This window comes from Aotus nancymaae, unplaced genomic scaffold, assembly GCF_030222135.1.
Source record: "Aotus nancymaae isolate 86718 unplaced genomic scaffold, 86718_ANA_hifiasm-v0.15.2.pri h1tg000036l, whole genome shotgun sequence".
Lineage (NCBI taxonomy): Eukaryota > Metazoa > Chordata > Mammalia > Primates > Aotidae > Aotus > Aotus nancymaae.
The window spans coordinates 48,988,656-49,012,254 of record NW_026988450.1 but is presented as its reverse complement, the minus strand read 5'-3'; the positions used below and the strand labels follow the sequence as shown (position 1 = coordinate 49,012,254).

General features: G+C 36.4%; 1 protein-coding gene across 1 annotated transcript in view; it reads left to right on the top strand.

Annotated features, from left to right (window-relative positions):
• Nucleotides 1–23,599, top strand: part of RGS22 (regulator of G protein signaling 22) — a 162,911-nt gene that overhangs the window by 27,526 nt on the left and 111,786 nt on the right. The window contains exons 2-5 of the mRNA XM_064384452.1: nucleotides 563–625; nucleotides 14,629–14,850; nucleotides 22,405–22,490; nucleotides 23,413–23,581. Coding sequence (XP_064240522.1) covers nucleotides 563–625; nucleotides 14,629–14,850; nucleotides 22,405–22,490; nucleotides 23,413–23,581 — 540 coding nt within the window. The remainder of the gene's footprint in view (nucleotides 1–562; nucleotides 626–14,628; nucleotides 14,851–22,404; nucleotides 22,491–23,412; nucleotides 23,582–23,599) is intronic.

Genomic DNA, 23,599 nt, shown 5'->3' with positions numbered 1-23,599 from the left:
TATGCTTAGAACACATGCATTGTCAAAGTTTCCTCATGCAGAAGTGAAGCAGGATCCAGATTACAAAATCTATCTCATTCTGGGGGTGGGGGGGCAGTAAAACTTTTTCTTCACTTTTTTAACACTTCCATTGAGCTGTTTAAGAAATATACACTCTCAATTTCATTTGGGCCCCAAACACTGCTTCTTGTTGACCCTGGCTTTATTTTTATGAAATATATATATTTTTAATAAGTCTGTGTAAAACTTATCATGTGGTGGTATTATTTTGTGTTTGTTGATGTTTCATTTAAGTGTTGTGCTGTATTTTTCATGTGTTCTGTTTTCTAACTAAGTATAGTAGCAAAGTGTTTTAAGAATATGCTCCCTTCTGTTTTCTTACTTTTTCCTTCCAGAGATTGTGGCACTGTGTTCAGTTTATAGTGAGGGTTCACTGTTGACTGACTAAAAAAGATTTGAAGATCTGTGTAATAATAAATTAGTAGCAGAATTAGAGAATAATATAGGCATGATTTAAAACATTGTATTATAATTATAATACTGTATTTTTATGTTTTTGCAGGAAGATTCTCTGGCAACAGACGATTTTCTTGTAGACTACTTCAATGAATTCCTAAGCCTTCCAGTGAGTTTGTTATTATGATCTATTGAATATATATTATCAAAGCAAAATATTTTAATCACTTGATTGTCTTGTGAGACCAATTTATCAGGGATAATGCTTTTTAAAAAATATTAATGAAAGCATTTAGGTAAATGTTATATCTTTTTATATAGTTAATCATTTGGATTTGAATCATATTTAGAAATTATTTTTATTGAAGAAAGTTGGAGTTTTTCTAACCATTAAAAAGCATTCTGTACAAACTCTGGTTCAGCTGTATTTGGCACCATGTTAGGCTTTTTTTTTTTTTTTTTTGAGACAGTGTGTGTTGCTCTGTCGCCCATGCTGGAGTGCAATGGTACAATCATGGCTCACTGCAGCCTCAACTTCTCAGACTCAGGCATCCTCCTGCCTACTAAGTAACTGGGACCGCAAGCACATGCCACAGTGCCCAGCTGACATGTTAGACTTTTGACAGAGGTGATAAGGGCAAAGTATCAAAAAAGTCAAGAAACTGATTTCTTCCCTTCAAGCACCTCTTGGACAGATCTTAAAATGGAATTTGTATATAAGGCAACTAGAGTTTTATATCAATGGTAAATAGGACTCACACACTGTTTTTGGTGTAACATAGATTGATGCCAATTAATAGTTTCAGTCATAGACAGCAGTGACATATATTGTCAGTATTAAAGAATGTCCTAGTCCTTATAGTCTATGCTGCTATAACAGAATAACTGAGATTGGGCAATGTATAAGGAATGGAAATTTGTTTGACTCACAGTTCTGGAGCTGAAAAGTCCAAGATCAAGGGGCTGCTCTGGTGAGGGCATTCCTCCCACATCATGCCATGGTGGAAGGACAAACAGAGATTAAGAGAATGAGGGAGCAAGAGGGGTGCTGACCTCACTTTATAACAAGTTTTAAACAAGTTTTATAACACTCTCTTGATAACCAGCCCACTCTCAAGATATTAATCCATTCAGGAGAGCAGAACCCTCATGGCCTAATCACTTCTTTAAAGGCCTCACCTCCCAACATTGTTGCATTGGGAACTAAGTTTTCAACACATGAACTTTGGGGAACACATTCAAACCACAGCAAGGAATTGGGGAAAAGTGAAATGAGGAGTCATAAAAAGACCTATCTGGTTGTATGGGGTTAAAAAACATATAAGAAAATGTTTTTGCTTTTGTGTTGTGAAAAGAAAACTTTTTTTCCAGGAAAAATTTGAAATAAAAAAAAAATCACAAGTAATTTTAAAGGGAGTGTACCATAAATGTGAAGTCTCTTAAAGCCTAAACACTGGAAATATCTTTTGAAGGGAAAGTACTATTCAGTACTTTCTTATGTAGATTAGTTTTATATACATATGTATGTATCCATGCATGCATGCATGTTTGTTTTGTGATTTTTTTCCCTAAAATAATTTTGTACTCTCTCTGTTGAGCATAGCTACATCTCAGGACCCATTATGGAAGTTAGATTGACACACCAAAGCCCCTGCTCCCTTTCCAAGAACAAGCCTGAGTGACATCACAGGATACTCAGGAAGTTCTTGTTTGGTCTGACTCTTTCATTGTTCAGTTGAACATTATACAAAACCCAGTAGCATCACAAAATTGTCAGAATTTTGCTCTTCCAGATTATGTAGAACCCCATGGGCTCTGCAGCCTCCACTCTCCCTCCAAAACAAGTACATTTGTGAAATTTTAAATAGAAAAATCTCTATGTAGGTCTAATGTCAGTTTCTCAACATTTAAATTTCAGTGTCTTGGAATTTGTGATTACAAATTGTTGTGGAAAATTAACTCCCTTACTTTCTTTTTTAAAAATTCTATTTTAAAGTATAGAAATGACATAACATTAATATAAACAGTTTACCAAAAATGTGATAATCCTGCCATCCAGTCAGAATAGACATTGCCATTTTTCTGTTTTCTTTCAGACTTTAGGTGATATGACTGTGATTTCTATTGAATTCTATCCATGTAATCATGTTTTTATTCCTCCTGAGCAAGACCAGAAGTTTGACCCTTTTGTGTGTCCCATGCACTCACCCGGGCTGCCTTTTTCCTGTTTTTCATCTCTCCAAATCCTTCTGTTTTTACCACCTCTTATTTATTTATTTATTTATTTTTGAGTTCCTTTTGCATCTACATTCAGGATCACACAGTCTACTATTAATTACATGTTCTTCACGTTGTAAGATAAAAGAAGAGAAAATGTCATGCATTTTCAAAAAGTATCTGGGGACAGGAAGGAGAAGGAATGGTGTATTCTCAAGCCAAGTGTCTGGCAAAATTCTAGAACAGATTAGTAAGGTTTGGTTTGTAAGCACTTAGCTAAGAAGTGGAAGCCGGTATAGGTTTACTGAGAGTAAGTATGCCAAACTAATCTCTCTCTCTCTCTTTTTTTTTTTTTGATAGTTATAGATTGGAATTTTAGGGAACCATAAATTAATATATTATGATTTCCATAAAGTATTCTAAAAATAATAAATTGAATCATGTTACTTCCTGCTCTGTTCAGATCCCTGTCTAGGGACTTCTCATTACACTAAGAATAAAATCCAGAATCCTATATGATTAGGCTCTTGTTATCTCTTGATCTATATTTCCTACTTACTTTCCAATCTGACTGACTTCTTTATGTTTCTCAAGCATGCATATGCCAAATATACTCAGGGTCTTTCAACTTGGCATGCTTTTCTCTGAGATATCTGTATCACTTTCTCCCTGACTTAAATTCCTTCTGTTTAGAAAGCCTTCCCTAACAACCCTATCTAAAATAAAAACTCACATGCTCCACTTATAGTGCTTTGTCTCCAAAGACCTTATCATTATCTGTGAAATTAGTTTTCAAATGTTTGAACTGGTTCACTAAGCATAACCAGCAGGGGTTGATTTTTAATAACCTACAGATTGAATTCCAAACTTGCTAGTATACAATTCAAGACCTTTTGTAATTTGGCTTCAACTTAATCTTTCTGGCTTTATTTCTTGCTTCACACTACTTGTGCCATCCTACACACTCTCTCCTGCCTCCCCTTGCCCACCAATCCATCTTGACCATACTTCTTCCCACGCTCATATCTCACCATGTAATGGTTGGTAATAGGAGTGAGAGAACTGTATTTGATTCCAGCTCTTCCATTCTTACTGGTGTGATCTTAGAAACCTTGCTTACTTAATTCCTTGATTTCTTTCTCTGTGAAGACAGTATGACTATCCTACAAGATTATTATGAAATGAGGTAATGTATATTAAGTGCCTGGCACAGGTTTAGTGCTTCTCTTTTCTTTTCCTTCACTAATTAGACCATCTCATCTTCCATTCTTGAAGCATAACAGGCAATCATTCTTTAATGGGATCGGTGGATTGTCAATCTAGAAGATAGTCTTATGTGCCACACAAATCTATCGTTGGCTTTGCCTTTTAAAAATTATTTTTATCAGAGAGAAAGTTGGATGAAAAGTTGAAAGTTCCAGTATTAGGTCACTCATCTAGTAAATAATGATCCACACAGGTTCAAAGGGCTCAAAACTTTTGATTGTACCATTGTGCTATGATGTCTATAGAACTGGCAGCAGAGGAGTAAACTGATGATTTGGATAAGATAATCTTGTCTTGTTTTTATCCTCATAGTATGAAATGGACTAAAACAAACAATGCTAATGTGATTTTAAGGATAGTGTAGTCAATAGAAGTGTAGTCAAGATCAAGAAAAATATTAGTCTGGAGCACAGAAGGCACTCAATAAATATTTCTTTGAATAGGGTTGAATTGTCAGACTGCACTTGGAATGTTGTGTTCCTTTTTTTTTTTTTTTCCTTAGACAGAATCTTGCTTTGTCACTAGGCGCCAGGCTGGAGTCCAGTGGCGCAATCTCAGCTCACTGCAACCTCCGCCTCCTGGGTTCAAGCAATTCTTCTGCCCCAGTCTCCCGAGTAGCTGGGACTACAGGTGCGCGCCACCACGCCCAGCTAATTTTTGTATTTTTAGTAGAGATGGGGTTTCACCATGTTGGCCAGTTGTGTTCCATTTTTGGTGCCATATGTTAAAAGTTGCTCTGCCAAACCGAACTCAGGGAGACTTAGCCAATGAAGGGTTGAAAGAAGTTTGGTGTTTAACTTGGCTTGGGAATGGGTGGCAGGAGTGGAATGGAGTAGTCCTTTTCAAATATTTTATGATTTGATTGAGGAAGAAGGGTTAACATATTTTGTGAAACTAGAGTGCAGAACCAGGGCCAACATTTGTGAAGGAAATTGACTTGATTTTCACTTACCATTAGAAGGAACTTTAGAATTTGTTTTCTAACAATTAAATGGGCTGACTTGTGAAGGAGTAAACTTCATGTGATTTGAGGTATTCAGGTAGAGGTGAGAAAATCATCTTATGAGAATATCGGGGATGTGTGTGTGTGTGTGTGTGTGTGTGTGTGTGTGTGTGTGTGTGTGTATCTCTCTCTCTATATATATATCTATGGTGGGAGATTGGACTTTCTTGACTGAAGAAAATTTCCTTCTCTGTTTATTTTATCTCAGGAGCTACATTGTAATTTTTCTGAGGGCAAGGACAGGTCTTTTCTGTATCTCCCAAAGCTGCTTGATTATGATTCTGTTTCATTTCAACATCTTCCATGTAAGATACTTAATATAAACAAGTAAACCTTCTAATTTTTTCTCCTGCCTCCTTTCCTCACCCTCCCCAACTCTCAGCCCCCATCAAAAACAATAGCCCGAGCCCTAGAGTGTAGATACAGATTGTAGGGCCCTTAGGTCATCTCTAAGATGGCTTCTGAGATGTTTTCCATATCTGTAATGACATGCCCAAGGTCCCATAACCGAATTGTGGTAGAAATGGCCTAGGAATGAGGCGTTCTGGCTCCTACGCTATTTCTTTCCATTACACCATTATACCCTTGGGACACATTGTAAGATCCAGAAACTGGTGGCTGGTAGCCTGCCTCCATGTTATTTTTTGATGAGGGGAATCCAGGACAGTTGCTGCTATTATAAATGATTATGGCACTTTCCAAATCCTAGCTTTCATAACTTCATTCCGTTTGTTCTTGTGCCAAGTTCACATTCAGATATTGTTTTCATTTGGTGTCTGGGAGGTTTTTTGCTGTCAACTCTTTATGGACAAGTGTTTGCTTATTAAGTTTTTCTGTGCTATAGTGTGAAAACATTTTTTTCCTTTTGGCTTTGTTTTGTGTGTTTTATGCTCAGTGACTATTGTGGGATTGAGTAGATGAGCCCACATAGATTTAGATTGGTCCTCTGTGGGTGGTTTCAAATGTTTGTGACATTTATGGTTTGCAGAAGCTGAAGGGGTGGCCTGTTCTATACCCTCCTTGCAAGGATAGGTATGCCATGTGTTTGCCAGACCATGCTTAGCTATGTGCTGTTGGAATTTTACCATAACTTATTTTTTTGGACTGAATCTCCACACTTTTTAAAATCTGTAAACAATTATAATTTCTTGCAGCTTTATGAAGGAGTTATATGCTAGATGGATTGTTGTTGGGGGCCAGTGGGGAGAGAAAGAGTATATTTTGGGGGAATGCATGGGATGAAGGGTTAGGGTCTTCCCTTGCCAAAATCTAAATACTCAGAAATTGATTTTTACAGGTGTTGATAGACCTCTAGGAAACTGCTTAGTTCAGTGTTTATACCTCTGGGTGTTTTGATAAGACTTGTAGCTCAAACATACAGCACTCAAATTACCTAAGTCATTTATTAAGTAAGGATATTTTCTATACATTTTATGTGGCACATTATTCCTTCCATCCCATTGGTGAATATGTCTAGTAAACAGTTTATGGTTAAACATGTAAAATGACAATAAAACTTAGATTAAAAGAAGTTGTTATTGGTAACTGACTTGTTACATTCAAGTAGTCAGATGTTTTCCATTCACTGAATAGGGATGCATGTTTAAAATATAGCTTTGGAGCTCAATTAGTAAAGACAGAGTTGGAGCAGAGATTAACATGTATTAAATTAACCTAGTCATTAGTTTTTAATTTAAATACTGTTCAGCTAAATAATTTGGCACCCAGTGAGCTTCATTGGTGCTGGGCTGGCAGTTTAAGTACATCACTAATTATTCACAGGTTTTTTTCCCCCTCCCCTTTTCAAAGACATGTGGAACCAGCAATTTATTGTGGTAAAAATATTTTCATGCACTTGCTTTTTCTGTGAAAATATTTTTCGCACATGGATGACTAGTACTACAAAGTTAGCTTTCACCACCTTCAGGTCAATTCATTTTGGAATATTTGGAAAATGATATCCTTGAAATAAGAAAATTAAGTAAGGAAAAGAGCAGCCTGTAACATCTTATGGAGTATTGGGTCTGAAGCTCAAACTGAAGGTTTTTCCTGTCATATGATTCAAAGTTGAGCATTCTCTAAGTCAGCCAGCTCAGCTTTTTGGAGAAAAGACTTCCTAGATCATTCTTTTCTGTCTCTCATACCCTATGTGTCTTGTATGGTTACTTACTAAACTATAGGAGCTTTATAGATAAGCTTAGAAATGGTAAAAACAAAGGATGTTGAAGAGAGCTTCTTTTTAAGCAAACAACAGGAATTTGGATACTAACGAAAGACCAGGGCACTTTCTCCTGGGTATCAAATACAGACAGCTGGCACCACCTCAGATACGAATACCCATGAGAGTCAGCACGAAGTAACCAACAGAATGTGGCTTTGCGGTTTGTCTTCATCTGGATTCTGCCTCTCCTCAGCTAAAAACTCTTCAGTGCTCCCCCTTGTTGTAAAGCAGTGTTTCTTAAACGTGTGCATGCGTTTGAATGATCAGAAAGGGTTTGTTAAAACTCAAAATACTGGGCTCCTCCCCCAGAGTTTTTGTTATAGGGAGGGGACCGATAAGTTGCATGTCTTTTTTTTTTTCTTTTTCAACTTGTATTTTAGATTCGGGGGAGTACATGTGCAGGTTTGTTACCTAGGTATATTGAGCGGTCCTGAGGTTTAGGGTATGAATTCCTTCACCTAGGTACTGAACATGGTAGCCAATAGTTTTTCAGCCCCTGTCTCCACTTCCCTTCCCATTCTAGTCGTCCCCAATGTCTATTGTTGCCATTTATGTCCATGAACACTTGATGTTTAGCTCCCACTTATAAGTGAAAATGTGGTGTTTGGTTTTCTGTTCCTGCGTTAATTTGCTTAGGAGGGAATTTGCGTTTCTAACAGGATCTCAGGTGATGGAGATATTGCTGATCTCGGAACCACCCTATGAGAACCATTGGTTTAATAGTGTAAGTTGAGAGTTATAGCATATGAAGTAGGTCCTCAACGAACTCGTCCTTTCTCTCCAGTCTTATTTCTGCTATTCTCCCCTCAAATATTAAAGTTGAACATATCTCACTGCTTGTAGTTCACCAAATGTAACCTATTATTTTGTGCTCTTATATCTTTTATTTTTAATTTTTGTGGGTACATGGTAGGTGTCATGCTCCTTTATCTTGATGCATTGGCTATTACTTTTGCTGAATTCCCCTCTTCTCCCTTGTCTACCTGACATTGCCTGTTCATTCTTCAAGATTCAACTCTAGCAGCGCACCCTCCCTACACATCTTCCTTAATTTCCAGAATATATTAATAGTTAATGAATCCTTCTGTGCCATCACATTACTTTGTACATTCTATTATGCTTGCCTTGTGTTAAACTGGAGTTGCAATATGCATTCATTCTTATTCAAATTGAACTATTTATGTTCTGCAGAGAGAGTGAGATTTAAAGAGTGACATAAAGAGTGATTTAAAGAGTGCCAATGATTTTGTCTGTTGCGCCAATCTATGTGTATGTGTCCTGGAGAGGGTGTAAGAGGGAAGATGAGAAACTGCCTTTCCCACACTGGGTGTCATCCATCCTTCCTCTTACAGTATGTTGTCATCTCATCATGCTAAGGGTAATTCTAGTGCTAAACATACATATTTTGTGTACAGTGTGAGCTTTAAACACAAGCCCACCCCTTCATTATCCAGTCCCTAAATGAAGAATCAGTGACCTATTTCAATCCAGAGGAACAACTGACTTATGAACTTTTTGAGAAGATTGCTGAAGACAACTTTATCAATGCTTTCAAGATTTTAAGGGATAATCTTGACTAAATATGATTTCACCTCATGTGCTGACTTTTGCATCCTTTTCCCTCATAGGATGGGTCTTTACTGCCTGTTTATATTTACTTATCTGTCTTCCTCTTCTGGATTATGTGTGCTCTGAGGCAGGATCTCTGTCTTATTCATTTCATTTGGGGCTTTGTGGAGGATGCCCTGTATTGGCTCACTCAATATATTAAATAAGATATTATAATAAGAAATAAATACTTACTGAATACATGAATGAACTAACAAAGAAATTGTGGGGCTGGGTGCTCTTACTAAAGAGCAGAAGATATAGAATTTTTTTCTGGAACATCAGTCATGGACCAATGGAGTATCAAACACGGAAAGCACCTTGGGTTTATCTAGTTACAACCCCTTTTTACTGATGTGTCTCAGAAAGACAAAGTGATTTGCCCAACATTTCTCCCATTTAATCATTCTGCTTATCTTTCTCTGGAGTTTCTAATTTAGCCAAATCTCTTTTAAAGTATGATAACCAGACCAGACATGATATTCTAGTATTACTACCCTTGTCTCTGGGGACATATTTCCCCTTGGCATTTGCATTTGTACAAGTTTCAATTTATTTCAGTATTTTGTTGACTCTTCATCATAGAGAAAAATGAAAGATCATGTACTTGTTCCTTCAAGGGCAGAAATAATGTTTTATTCATCTTTGTATCCTCTATGTTTAGGGCAATAATTGGCACTTTGTCTTTCTATTGGTAAAATGAATTAACTGGGAGTAGCTTTGAAATAGTTGTTTGCCACTTTTATAATCTTAGAATCACAGTGCTTTTAAAGACCTTCCAAGATCTAAGCTAATGCTTGGCTTTTCAAATACAAAAGCACTTATTTTACTCTGGCAAGATCTCTGTTCCATTTGAATTAATTCCACAGAAAGAAATTCTTAAGTTTAAAAAGTATAAATATTTTTACATATACATTCACATTTCTTTTTTATAATAAATAGAAATATTACATGTCATTTTATTATAAACATAATTAATCTAATTTTCCTTTTGTTGTTTTTACTGTGCTGTTTCTGTAAAGTACTTCTTTTTAACCCATTCCTCTTCCTCACTTTCATGTACTTACATATACTTTCTTCCTCAGAATGGATACACTCTGCCTCTTTCTCCTCTAGCTCCATTCAGAATTCAGGTATTTTTTTTTTTTGTCTTTATAGTAGAACGATTTATTTTATTTTATTTATTTTATTTTTTAAATTTATTATTTTTTTTTTTTTATTGCATTTTAGGTTTTGGGGTACATGTGAAAAACATGCAAGGTTGTTGCATAGGTGCATACGTGGCAGTATGATTTGCTGCCTCCCTCCCCTTCACCTATATCTGGCATTTCTCCCCACGCTATCCCTCCCCAACTCCCCACCCCCCCGCTATCCCCCCCTCCCCCCAACATACCCCCGTGTATAGTGCTCCCCTCCCTGTGTCCATGTGTTCTCCTTGTTCAACACCCGCCTATGGGTGAGAACATGTGGTGTTTGATTTTGTGTTTTTGTGTCAGTTTGCTGAGAATGATGTTTTCCAGGTTCATCCATGTCCCTACGAAGGATGTGAACTCCTCGTTTTTAATGGCTGCATAATATTCCATGGTGTATATGTGCCACATTTTTCCTGTCCAGTCTATCATCGATGGGCATTTGGGCTGGTTCCAGGTCTTTGCTATTGTAAACTGTGCTGCAATGAACATTCGTGTGCATGTGTCCTTATAGTAGAACGATTTATAATCCTTTGGATATATGCCCAGTAATGGGATTGCTGGGTCAAATGGAATTTCTATTTCTAGGTCCTTGAGGAATCGCCACACTGTTTTCCACAGTGGTTGAACTAATTTACACTCCCACCAACAGTGTAAAAGTGTTCCTATTTCTCCACATCCTCTCCAGCATCTGTTTTCTCCAGATTTTTTAATGATCGCCTTTCTAACTGGCGTGAGATGGTATCTCAATAAGTGGTGTTGGGAAAACTGGCTAGCCATATGCAGAAAGCAGAAACTGGACCCCTTCCTGACACCTTACACTAAAATTGACTCCAGATGGATTAAAGACTTAAACATAAGACGTAACACCATAAAAACACTAGAAGGAAACCTAGGCAAAACCATTCAGGACATAGGCGTAGGCAAGGACTTTATGACCAAAACACCAAAAGCATTGGCAACAAAAGCCAAAATAGACAAATGGGACCTAATCAAACTCCACAGCTTTTGCACGGCAAAAGAAACAGTCAGTAGAGTGAATCGGCAACCAACAGAATGGGAAAAAATTTTTGCAGCCTACCCGTCTGACAAAGGGCTGATATCCAGAATTTACAATGAACTAAAAAAGATTTGCAAGAAAAAAACAAACAAGCCCATTCAAAAATGGGCGAAGGATATGAACAGATACTTTACAAAAGAAGACATACATGAGGCCAACAAACATATGAAAAAATGCTCATCATCACTGGTCATTAGAGAAATGCAAATCAAGTATTTTTATAAGTGCATATGAGTAGCAGAACCTAAATCACATATCCATAGCTGTAGGGAGTCTGAGAAATAGTGTTTTTACTTTTCCAAACTTTTCATTTCAGGAGGTTGGAATGGATCCTGAGTGTGGCAGTCCACAGCATCCACAGTGAGCCTTAACTAAAATTACATGGTCAGTCCTAGGTTTAAAGCAGTTTCATAGTCATAACCCCAGAGTTCTGTTGTAAGCTCATTAGGGACTTGCTATAAAGCCATGAAGAGTTCATTTAACCTTTCTCGGCTGCAGTTTTGCTTTGTAAATTAAATATAAAAGTAATTGTTAACTACCTGCTTTAAATCCTGTCCTGGCCCTTGTGTGTAACAGGGTCAGTATCCCATCCACAGTGTTAGTAATTCCTACACGAAACCTGGTTGCAACGTAGTAGCAGTAGCTCCGAGGTAACAGCTGGTCTCCCCAGTGTGGCAATGGTTCTGCTTGTGGAATGTGAGCAGCCAACCCCACCAGCTCATGAGCTGGGAAGCAACCATTACATCCCCCAGACCACTCCAGAACCTTCCTAAAACACAAATTAGAAGTAACTATGTTACTTCCCTACTTAGGATGTTCATATGCCTCCCTGTTTCCTAGAGGGTTAAGATAAAACCTGTATTTCTGAAAATGGTGTGCAAAACCTTCTGTGATCTGGTTATACTACCTTATCTACTTCAAGTCTTTCTTCTCTATTCCTTAAACTATTCCAACTACAGCTATTCTTTTTTTTTAAATTTATATATATATATAATTGTACTTTAGATTTTGGGATACATGTGCAGATCATGCAGGATTGTTGCATAGGTACATACATGGCAATGCAGCTATCCTTTTTCGAATCAGGCTGCATAGAGTTAGTTATCCCATGCACCGTGTTGCTTCACACCTCTGTGCCTTTACTAGTAAAACCAGAGTAGATAAGAGAATAGGCTTTGGAATCAAAACACTTTGAATCCCAGCTACCCTAACTTCATAGGATTACTACTTAGCCAAGTACTTGGCATAGAGAAGTGATCAGTACACACTAGTTTTGTCATATGTGAGGCAGTGTAGTAAAGAAGAAATGTTCTGCTTTGGGACAAGACAGACTTGTTTCCATAACCATAATCATCTAGCACTTTATAGCTCTGAGTCCACAGACCATCACTTAGCCGTCCCTACCATCAGTTTTTTGTAAAGAGCTATGTTGGGAATGTGGAAGGATTCAAGAGAGTGCTTTTAAAGTGTCCATTGTGACCTTTAACCTAAGCAAATTAATGCAGGAGCAGAAAACCAAATACCACATTTTCTCACTTATAAGTAGGAGCTAAATGTTGAGTACATATGGACACAAAGAAGGAAGCAACAGACTATTGTAGGGACCTACTTGAGGATGGAGAGTGGAAGGAGGGTGAGGATTGAAAAACTACCTGTTGAGTATTATGATGATTACCTGGGTGACAAAATTATCTGTACACCAAACCCCTGCAACATGCAATTTAACCATGTAGCAAACCTCTACATATATCCCTTAAACCTAGAAGTTGGAAAGAAAAAAAATAAAATGTCCATCACATGCCTAGCACATGATAGACATTCAGTAAATAGTCCTTATCATCTACATTATTTCTGCCAACTATACCTTAACTACTCACTACTACTAAGTAAGATTGATTACTAGGGTCTTAAGGTATCAACAGTCCCTCTTAATTTTTTCACTTGAGCACTTTTTACTTGATTAGTAGGAAATGTTTTATATATCCATTGAACCAACTAATTAACATTCTTTGCTTTGGATTATCATAGCTTTGTGTTCCTCTGGCTACCAGGTCCGAGGGTAGGAGGCAGAAAAAAAGAAAGGAAAACAATAAATAAAAGTCAAGTTTGTTCTCTTGTTCCATGAATACTCAGAACTAGAAGAAATATTTTCCAGATGGTCTTTCACTTTAAATGGTTTAATTTCTCCTACCCCCATTAATATTTGATGTCATTCTCTACCAAGTTTAATTAATTTCCTTTCTCCAACCAGATAAATCTGATCTGCAATATCAGCAGACTCTTTTATCTCTTTAGATTAGAGACAGCATAGTTTAGGGATACTACTTATGTCATTAAAATGGTGCCTGTTTGAATCCCATGTTTGAAAGACAGATGCAGTGGGCAACTAATGAAATATCTATTGAAGAAACTTTATATACAATTTATGGCTCATTATTCTTTCTTACTCATTGAGCAATACTTATCATTTTGGGAGAAAATCTTAGTCCGAAGGCTTTTGAGACTGTGGACTGATATTAATCTTGAATTCTATCATCCATGTACTTTAAATTCCTCAGAAGGGGAGACAGTCAAACTTTAGAGAGGTGATATTATCTGACATTAAAATTTGTGTATATACACACGTATTTCTAGTTCTAATTTTACTGTGAAATTCTGCCATTTATTAAATTACAACTATAGTATATCTAGCAATGCCTTAGTAAAACCTGAATTAATGTTCTACTTAGAACACTTACTGATCCAAGGAGAAGAGTTTAATGGCTTCTACCACTTGCCTAAGCATGTATAAATTAATCTACATGTGTAGTCAGTTCACTGAAGGTACCCTAAAATAAATGAATATTCTGAAAAAGGGACCTGATTCTAGATTTGGAGGACAAATGGGAAAAGACATGGCCAATTCTCCATTTACTTCTTACAGAAGTGGAGTTCCCAAAAGTGTTCAGTGACTCACCTAGAATCACATAACTACTTATTGGCAAGCTGGCATTCAAACTCAAGACTCCTGACTATTGTATATCAACTGACTGGCTTTAAATGAAAGTTGGCAGCATTTAGATATACTGACAAAAGCCTCAGAAATGTTATTTTCTTTATTCTCTCTTTTTTGTCACAGTGAGAAGGATGGTGTTGAAATAGTCTTAACTGAAGAACATATTGTACTTAAATTTCTCCTTTTGGACAAGGGAGATGGTTAGCTTTCATGGCTTCTAAGGATGAAAGATATAATGGGAGCATTATTTCTTCCTTTACTCATTCTTCCCTAGTGATCCCCCCTTCTAAGAGGATAACATTGCTTCGTAGAGCCAGGCATATATTGCTCTCCAGTTTCAAATAATCACAGAGGTAAGATGTTTATAAAAAGGGAATTTCTGCCACAGCATACCGTGACACTCGTGGCATGAGTACATTGGCAAGGAAGAGTTCATTGGATTCCCTGACCTCTAGGCAAGGGATTTCCTAGCTACTAAAAAGGAAGCCAGAATGATTAAAAACACAAAACTCTGTGAGCTATGCATGCATGTATGTAAACCTCAAGTCTTCTTAGGGACTGTGAGTTTCCAGGTTTAAAAAAAGTTTTAATTTCTACAAATTTATATTGCAGACCTTTTCAGAAGCAATTAGATTTAATGCAGATTATGGAGTTTTTGAAGTAGTTAATGATGCTCCACAACTTCTGGAAAAACAACTAAAAAAAATTTTACTGAACCAGCGACCTCGAAATCCCATTTATGATGTTGTAAGGAAAGGAAAGAATGAGGTTAAACCTGTTCAGATGAATGCCTCCCATGAAGATGAGACCATTAATGTCAACTACAATATTATGGTAAGAAAGTATACTGTTTTATCTTCTTAGATAGATAAAGCCTTTGGTCAAATTAACATGAGTTTCCTTAGACTTCTCTTTTTGAAATGTAGCTATATTTAACTTGTGTTGTATGTACACATAGTATTTGTTAAGCACTTTTCAAATATAATGGCCAGTTTAGCAGTTTTGTTGATGTTTACTTATCAGTTTGAGAAGATTCATGTAATTTATGAATGTTTGAATATTAGGTTAGTTTTGAGTCATATAAATGTGAGTATCCTTTATAATGTTGATGCATAATTGAAAATGTGGATATATAGGCAATGTATTTCATTTGGGTTTTGAACCTATCCAATGAAGCAGTTGGGAATTGAGACTTCTGACCCTTAAGTTCCACTGTGTGGCTCTGACCTCCCTAGCCTTAAATTCTATTCTCAACTTCTCCTTAGCATGAGGTCAGAAAACCTGGGTTCTAATATTGGCTCTTCTGCTTAATGGCTCTGTATACAAGTCACTTTGATAAACCTAATTTTCATTATCTGTCATATGATGCCTTTACTACCTACTACTTAGGTTTCTTGCATGGATGAAATGAAAATAATAATGAATATTTAACAATACTATTTCGCATTGATTCAAAATGTCTAGTATAACTAGACTGAAATAGGTCTAACATTTAAGACATAGATCTACTCTAGCCTGAAAGTTCTTCAATTCTTCCATTACTGAATTTGAATAGTTTCTACTTTTAACATTCATCAAACTAAATGGTAATAGTAATAACCATGTTACAACATTGTTTCAAAGCCAGAATAAGGAAATATATTCTGTGATACATAGTACTATAAGATTGTTAGTTTAAAAATTTTTTACTAGGTGTGACAGTATTTATTGGTTTAGTCACTTCCTTTAGTGAACAGAAATTTTTGATTGTATGGAGGTCTTTATAACCTATTTATTTATTGTTAAACAAAAGCTCTTTAAGAGCTTCTTGAGTTACGTGTTTTGACACAAGTTTCTCAAAAAAGATCTACTGGATGATCTTATTTAATGTATTTGAAGGTAGATTGATTAAGCATGTCTATTATAAAACTAGGGCAGCGATTTAGAAGTGTTTAAACAGAGGCATAAATAATAAAAACAGGCCAGGCACCATGGCTCATGCCTATTGTCCCAGCACTTTGGAAAGCCAAGGCAGGTGGATTATCTTAGCTTAGCAGTTAGAGACCAGCCTGGGGGGAATCATGGCGAAACTGTATCTCTACAAAAAATATAAAAATTAGCCAGGCGAGTTGGCATGCACCTGTAGTTCCAACTTCCCGGGAGGTGAAGGTAGGAGAATCACCTAAACCTGGAGAGGTCAAGGCTGCAGTGAGCTGTGATCACACCACTGCATTCCAGTCTGGATGACAGAGTGAGACCCTGTCTCAAAAATAAAACAAATAATAAAAACAGTAGTGGAGATAAAAGGAATTAAAAAGTACTAAATGAAAAGCAGACAGAAAATGAAAAAAAAAAAAAAAAACCAGGATAATGATAGTACTGATTTTAAACAAACCACATGAATAATTAGTAGCATATTAATAATATACATTAAGTGGTCCTGATGTCTCATGCTTTTGATTCCAGAGCATTAGGAGGCTGAGGCAGGAGGATCACTTGAGCCCAGGAGTTTGAGGCTGCAGTAAGCTATGATGGCACCACTCACTCTAGCATGAGGCCTCATCTCTAAAAATAATGATAATAATGATATACATCAATAATTACATGAAATTTAAATGGCCTAAGCACCCCAAGTAAAAGCCAGAGTCAGGGATGATTGAAAAAAAAAAACAACAATTATTTGCTGTCTACAAGAAACCAACCTTAAAAATAAGACATAAATAGGTTAGAAGTAAAAAGGATAGTAAAAGGTATACCATTCAGTTACCAATTAAAGCTGGAGTGACTATATTGACATCTGGCAAAGCAGCCTTCAGAACAAGGAATCTTACTATGGATAAAGAGGAACATTACATAATGATAAAAGAGGGGGTAGTCAATTCACCAAGAAAGCTTAATAACTCATAATATGTATGCACCTGAAAACAGAGCTTCAGAATGATGCAAAAGCTGATAGAACTGAAGGGAGAAATAGATAAATTTATAGTTATAGTTGAAGACTAAAGCACTGCTCTCTCAGTAACTGATAGAAAAGATAGAACATCAGTAAGGATATGGAAGTTTTGAAAAACACTAGCAACCAAGTATATCTAATTGATTTTTTCAGAACAGTTTATCCCACAACAGTAGAGTATACAATTTTTTTCTAGTACATTGGGAATATTTACCAAAATAGACCATATTTTGAGCCATAACATGAATTTCAATAAACTTAAAAGATTTGAAATCTTACCAACTAGGGTTCTTTGACCACTTCAGAATTAAACTATAAATTGGTAACAAAATCCTTAAATACTCAATTACATAACATACTCCAAAATAATTCATAGGTCAAAGAGTAAGTCCCAAGGGATATTAAAAATTATGTTGAATTGAATAAAAACTAAAGCATAACATATCAAAATTTGTGGGGTGCAACTAAATTAGTCTTTGGAGGGCAATTTGTACCACTAAGTGCTTATAATAGAGAAGACTAAATATGATCCACTTGTCACTGTAGGAAACTACAAAAATTAAGTTAAACCAAAAGTAAAGAAATAAAGAACAGAATCAATGACATTGAAAACAGAAAAACAAGAGAGAACAATCAATGAAAACAAAGGCTTGTTTTTTGAAAAAAAAAAAAAAAAAAAATCAATGAAATTGATAAACTTTTAGCCAGAATGATGAAGAAAAAAGCAGAGAAGATATACATTCCCAGAAATGAAAGAGGGGATGTCATTACAGATCCTACAGACAATCAAAAACAAAAAAGATAATTTTATGAACAATTTTATGTCTGTAAGCTCAGGATATTTAAATAAAATAGACTTTTTTTTTTTTTCCCTGAGACAGGGTCTCACTCTGATGCCCAGGCTGGAATGTACCGGGGTGATCTTGGCTCACTGCAATCTTTGCCTCTCAGGTTCAAGCGATTCTCCTGCTTCAGCCTCCCAGGTAGCTGGAATTACAGGCATATGCCACCATGCTTAAATAATTTTTGTATTTTTAGTAGAGATGGGGTTTTGCCATGTTGGCCAGGCTGGTCTCGAACTCCTGGCCTCAAGTGATTCACCCACCTCTGCCCTCCAAAATGCTGGAATTATAGGCATGAACCACTGTGCCCAGCCCACATATTTCCTAAAAGGCACAAATTATCAATGCTCACTGAAGGGGATATAGATAATCTGAATAATTTTACCTTTATTACGGAAATTGGATTCACAGTTTAAAGTCTTTCCGCAAAGACAACTCCAGGCCCAGATGGCTTCACTGATTAATTCTATCAAACATTTAGAAGTGAAGTAACCCTAAATTTATGAACACTTACACAAAAAAAACAAAAGAAGAGGAATCAATTCATTTTATGAGATGAGCATTACACTGGTGCCAAAACTAAATGAAGAAATTTGAAGGAAAAGAAAAACCTACAACTTAATATCACTCATGAACACAGACCACAAAAATCCTCAAAAAAAAAGCAAATTTAATCCAGCAAAGCAAAAAAGATAATTATATTTAAGAAGATAATACAGATGTAAATCTTCATAACCTTGAATTATGCATTAGTTTTGTTAGATGTGACATCTGATGCACAAGAAAAAAAAGATAAATCAAAATGCAAAACTTTCATATTCTTAAGGACACTACCAAGAAAGTAAAAAGACAACCCACAGAATGAGAGAAAATATTTGCAAGTCATAAATTTGATATGGACTGGTATTTAAACTATAAAAAGAACTTTTAAAACTCAAAAATCAAAAGACAAATAACCCAATTTTAAAATCTGCAAATGGTTTAGAATGGACATTTCTCCAAAGAAGATAAACAATAAGCACATAAAAAGATTTTCAACATCATTAGTCATAAGGGAAATGGAATCAAAACCACAATGAAACACCACTTCACACCCAACAGGATGGCTATGATTTAAAAAAGGCAAATAATAACAAATGTTTGTGAGGATTTGAACCCTCATACACTGCTGGTGCAATTGTAAGATGGTGCAGCTACTTTGGAAAATATTATTAGGCAGTTCTTAAGAGGTTAGCCTAAGAGTTATATGACCCAGAAATGCCACTTCTAGGTATATACTCAAGACAATTGAAAATATATGTTCACACAAAAACTTATATACAAATGTTCCTAGTAGCATCATTCATAATAGCCAAAAAGTGGAAGCAACCCAAAATGTCCATTCTGATTGGTGAGAAGTCCATTTTGGAAAATAGTTTGGCATATCTTTCCAAGTTAAACATATACCAATACCATCTATAGTCCATTTGTGTTGCTATAAAGGAATACTCAAAACTGGGCAATATATAAAGAAAAGATATTTATTTGACTCGTGGTTCTGCAGATTGTATAAGAAGCATGGCACTAGCGTCTGCTTCTGGTGAGGGCCTCAGTAAGCTCCCACATCATGGTGGAAGACAAAGAGGGAGAGGTATATCACATGGCTAGAGAGGTAGCAAGGGAGAGAGTGGGAGGTGCCAGGCTCTTTAAACAACCAGGTCTTGTATGAACTAACAAAGTGAGAACTCACTCATTACCATCGGGATGACACTCAGACATTCAGGAGGGATTCGCTTTCATGACCAAAGCATCTCCCACCAGGCCCTACTTCCAACATTGGGGACCACATTTCAATATGAGATTTGGAGGGGGCAAATATCCATGCCATATGACTGCCTATCTATTCTACTCCTGAGTATTACCCAAAACCTGCATGCAAATGTCTATAGTTGCTTTATTCGTGATCACAAAAGCTGGAAGTTATACAGAATCCTTTAACAGGGGAATGGATAAACAAACTGTGGTATATCCATACAGTGGAATATTACTTAGCAACAAAAAAGAATGAAGTATTTACACATAAAAGAACATAGATCAATCTTAAATGCTTTATGCTGAATGAAAGATACTAGAATCAAAAGTACATACTATATTGATTCCATTATATGACATTCTGGAAAAGGCACAACTATGGAACAGGTCAGTGGTTGCCAGAGCCTAGGGTTGGAGGGAGTTGCTGACTACAAAGTGGCATGAGGAAATTTGGAGGGTGTTGGAACTATTCTATACTTTGATTGTATTCCTGGTTACATGATTATATGCATTTGTCAAAACTTGTAGAACTGTATTAAAAAGGGTGGATTTCACTGTATGTAATTTACACCTCAATAAATCTGACTAAACAGTAAGATCTATTGGCTGATAACCATGCTTTATTTGTTTGCCTTGTACATCTAAATATAGTATTTTTGTGGGGGGATGGAGTCTTGCTCTGTCACCAGGCTGGAGTGCAGTGATGTGATCTTGGCTCACTGCAACTTCTGTCCCCTGGGTTCAAGTGATTCCCCTGCCTCAGCCTCCCGAGTAGCTGGGACTTTAGGTGCGCGCCACCATGCCCAGCTAATTTTTTGTATTTTAGTAGAGAGAGAGTTTCACGACGTTGGCTAGGATGGTCTCCACCTCCTGACCTCATGATCCGCCCACCTTGGCCTCCCAAAGTGCTGGGATTACAGGCATGAGCCACCATGCCCAGCCATAATTTTTTATTAATCCAGTTCTGTAGGCATTAAAGACAGCTTGTGTATGGCTATTTGGAAATAGTTCTATATTGATTTACCTAAAGCCATAGTTAAATGGCTTAACCTTCTGGTCATCCCTTTCTGTTTCTTAACCAACTTAAAAAGAATTTTTTAAGTTGGCCAGGATTGTTTTGTATGTTTTTGGTCTTTAGTTACTTTTTAAAACCTTGAAGAGTTTTGTTTTTGGCTTGGCTAAAGATTTTTCTTCAATTATTGATTTTATTCTTTTTAAACTTTTTCATTCATTTTATTTTTGGGTCAAATAGGTACAAAAACACTCAAAAGAGGATGCAAAGTGTTCACTAGCTGAATATTCAGCAGATTGGTTTTCAATGAACTGACTAGTTTGACAACCTTATAGAGTTCTTTAAGGGTTTATGTGGATCTTTATATGTAGTTTGGTATCTTTCTGTGATACACTGAATGTAGTACTAATGGGAGTTCAGGAGTCCTGCATGGTTGTCAGTGTGTAGCCTATGGGGAGTCTTTCTAACTACAAGATCAAATGTCCTTCAGATCTCGCTGATAAGCAGTGAGACAGTCAACAAGATGCTGCTGATTAGATGCTGGCTATTTCCATGGTTTTCTTCTATTCTTTCATTATGCAGAATATAGTATTTGGTGAAGGCAAGTGAATGGTTTTTTTTTTCTTGCTGAACAGAAGGAAAATATTTTACATTCCATCTTCCAATCCTAAGAGCCTGAAGACTTCTGTGCATATCAGCAATGATGAGCACACATCACCCTCATAAACATCAGCACATTAGATGTTGGCAACACTACTGTGTGGACATTCAATTTCCTCACTAAATAATGGTCGATGTGTTAACTCTTTTGCTAATATCATAGCAAAACTATTGCCTTAGATCATCCATAGAAGCCACATAAATGCAAACACATTCACCTCACTGAGATTGTTTTATTAGTAACATATGTTTTATGTCCAAGGTACTGGTTTTCTTTAGAATTCTGGAAAAAGTGAATACAAGAAAAAGTAGAATCAATAGTGAGTAAATATTTTAGGATGAACAACAGTAATGCTTCGGTAATTCTGTATTGCTCTCACAACCTCAAGATAAAATCTATACTCCTTAATGTTATATTTAAAAGGCTGTTTGCAATCATGACACTGCCTACTTCTTCAGCCTTCCTTTCTCTGTACCTTAAATCTCATCCTGCGGCCTAATACTGCTATACTTATGGTTTTCCTCTTCTGCTTTCCTGCTCAACCTAGCTAGTCTTGCTTCAGGTCAAAGAGTGAAGGTTTGTGTTCTGTAGGAAACCACTCCTGAGTTGAGTGTCTCTGTAGGATCCCACAGACGCCTACACTGTGGCACTTGTAACACTCTACTATAATTGTTAACTTTTGTATCTTCAAGAGAGTGCTTGGAGATGTTAAATAGTTTAATTTTCTTTTTAACTTGAAGAACAAAGGGCCTGCAGTGACATTGGTGGCCTTACCAAGTTTTCTTGGTGGTACTTTTTCTGTTTGTGATTGTTTTTAACCCATTTTATGACTGTGAAAATATTGAGATTGATTGGCTTTTTTTTTCTCGTTCTTCCTCCTTCAACAAGTTACTTAATTTCTCTGGATTCAATTTGTTAATCTATGAAAGTTGCGATAATATATAGTTGATACAGGTTTCTTAAGAGAATTAAACACATAGCAGAGGCAAGAAGTGCCTCAGGGTTATTGATCTCTCTAGTGGAAATAGGACACCTGGGGTAGGGCTCCTGCTGACAGCTAGAGGTCATTAGTACTCTCACGGTTAGGTGTTAATTGTCCTAAAAGTGATTTTCATTGACTTTCTTTTCCCTTTTCTCTTTCTTCACATAGTGTCTCAGTCGTGAAGAAGGTATTAAGTGGATCAAAAAAGAAAGACTTCCAGCATTTCTGGAAAGTGATTGCTACTTTGAATACAGGTACTAGTCCCATCAATATGTATATTTTCAAATACATATTTTCTAACCTAAAATTATTTTTCTATGGTTTCTTAGTAAAATTGTATGTATACCTTTTAACCTATTTGAGGTTTGGATCCCACCTGCTATAGAATAAGAGTGATAGAATGTAGGTAAAAGTCACTTAACTTTTCTGACAACATTTTATAGAAACAATACCTAATAAATGTACTTTAGTTATACTTCTTTGGTTATTTATTTATTTATTTATTTATTCAGACAGGGTCTTCCTCTGTTGCCCAGGCTGGAGTACACTGGCACAATCATAGCTCCCCATAATCTCAAATTCCTGGGTTCAAATGATCCTCCAGCCTTAGCCTCCCAATTGGCTAGGACTACAGCTGTGTGCCACCATGTGTGGCAAATTTTGAAAATTCTTTGTAGAGATAGGGTCTTGCTATATTGCCCAGGCTGGTCTTGAACTCCTGGCTTCAAGAGGGCCTTCCACCTTAGCCTCCCAAAGCACTGGGATTACATGTGTGAGCCTCTGCAACTAGCCATATTTTTAAAATTATCTATTGGTGATAATGGTATTTAGGTGCAGGGTGTTTAACAATGAATACTAGGGTGACACGAAAAAGATAGGATGCCATGGTCCAGGGCCAAATTTTCCCTTTATGTTCCCTGACTGTTAAAGTGTAAGAACCTAAAATTCGACCTAGGAACAACCATTTTTAAGTCAAAATAAATTAAAACTGAATAATTAACTAATTAGTAGTTTTATGATTAAGCTATTAATTTTAGCAGAGCCAAAGAAAATCATAATTAAGAGTGAGGAGAGGAGATTGGCTTGAATACCTAAAATAAAATTTTAGGTTTTTTTCCCCCTGAATTCTGCCATATTTGAAACTTGTTTTAAAACTGTATGATTTCTAAAATGCAGGTTAGCCAAATTAATCTCACAAGTAAGATGGAGCAAGTCTGGCATGAATTTCACAGTTGGATCAAATTTTTCTCCCTGGATCCTGAAAAAACCACCCAGTCTACCACCTCCTGCCACTGAAGAAGATAATCTTATAATTAAGAAAAAGTTCTACATATCACTTGGCGAGGTAAAAGTATGAGTATTT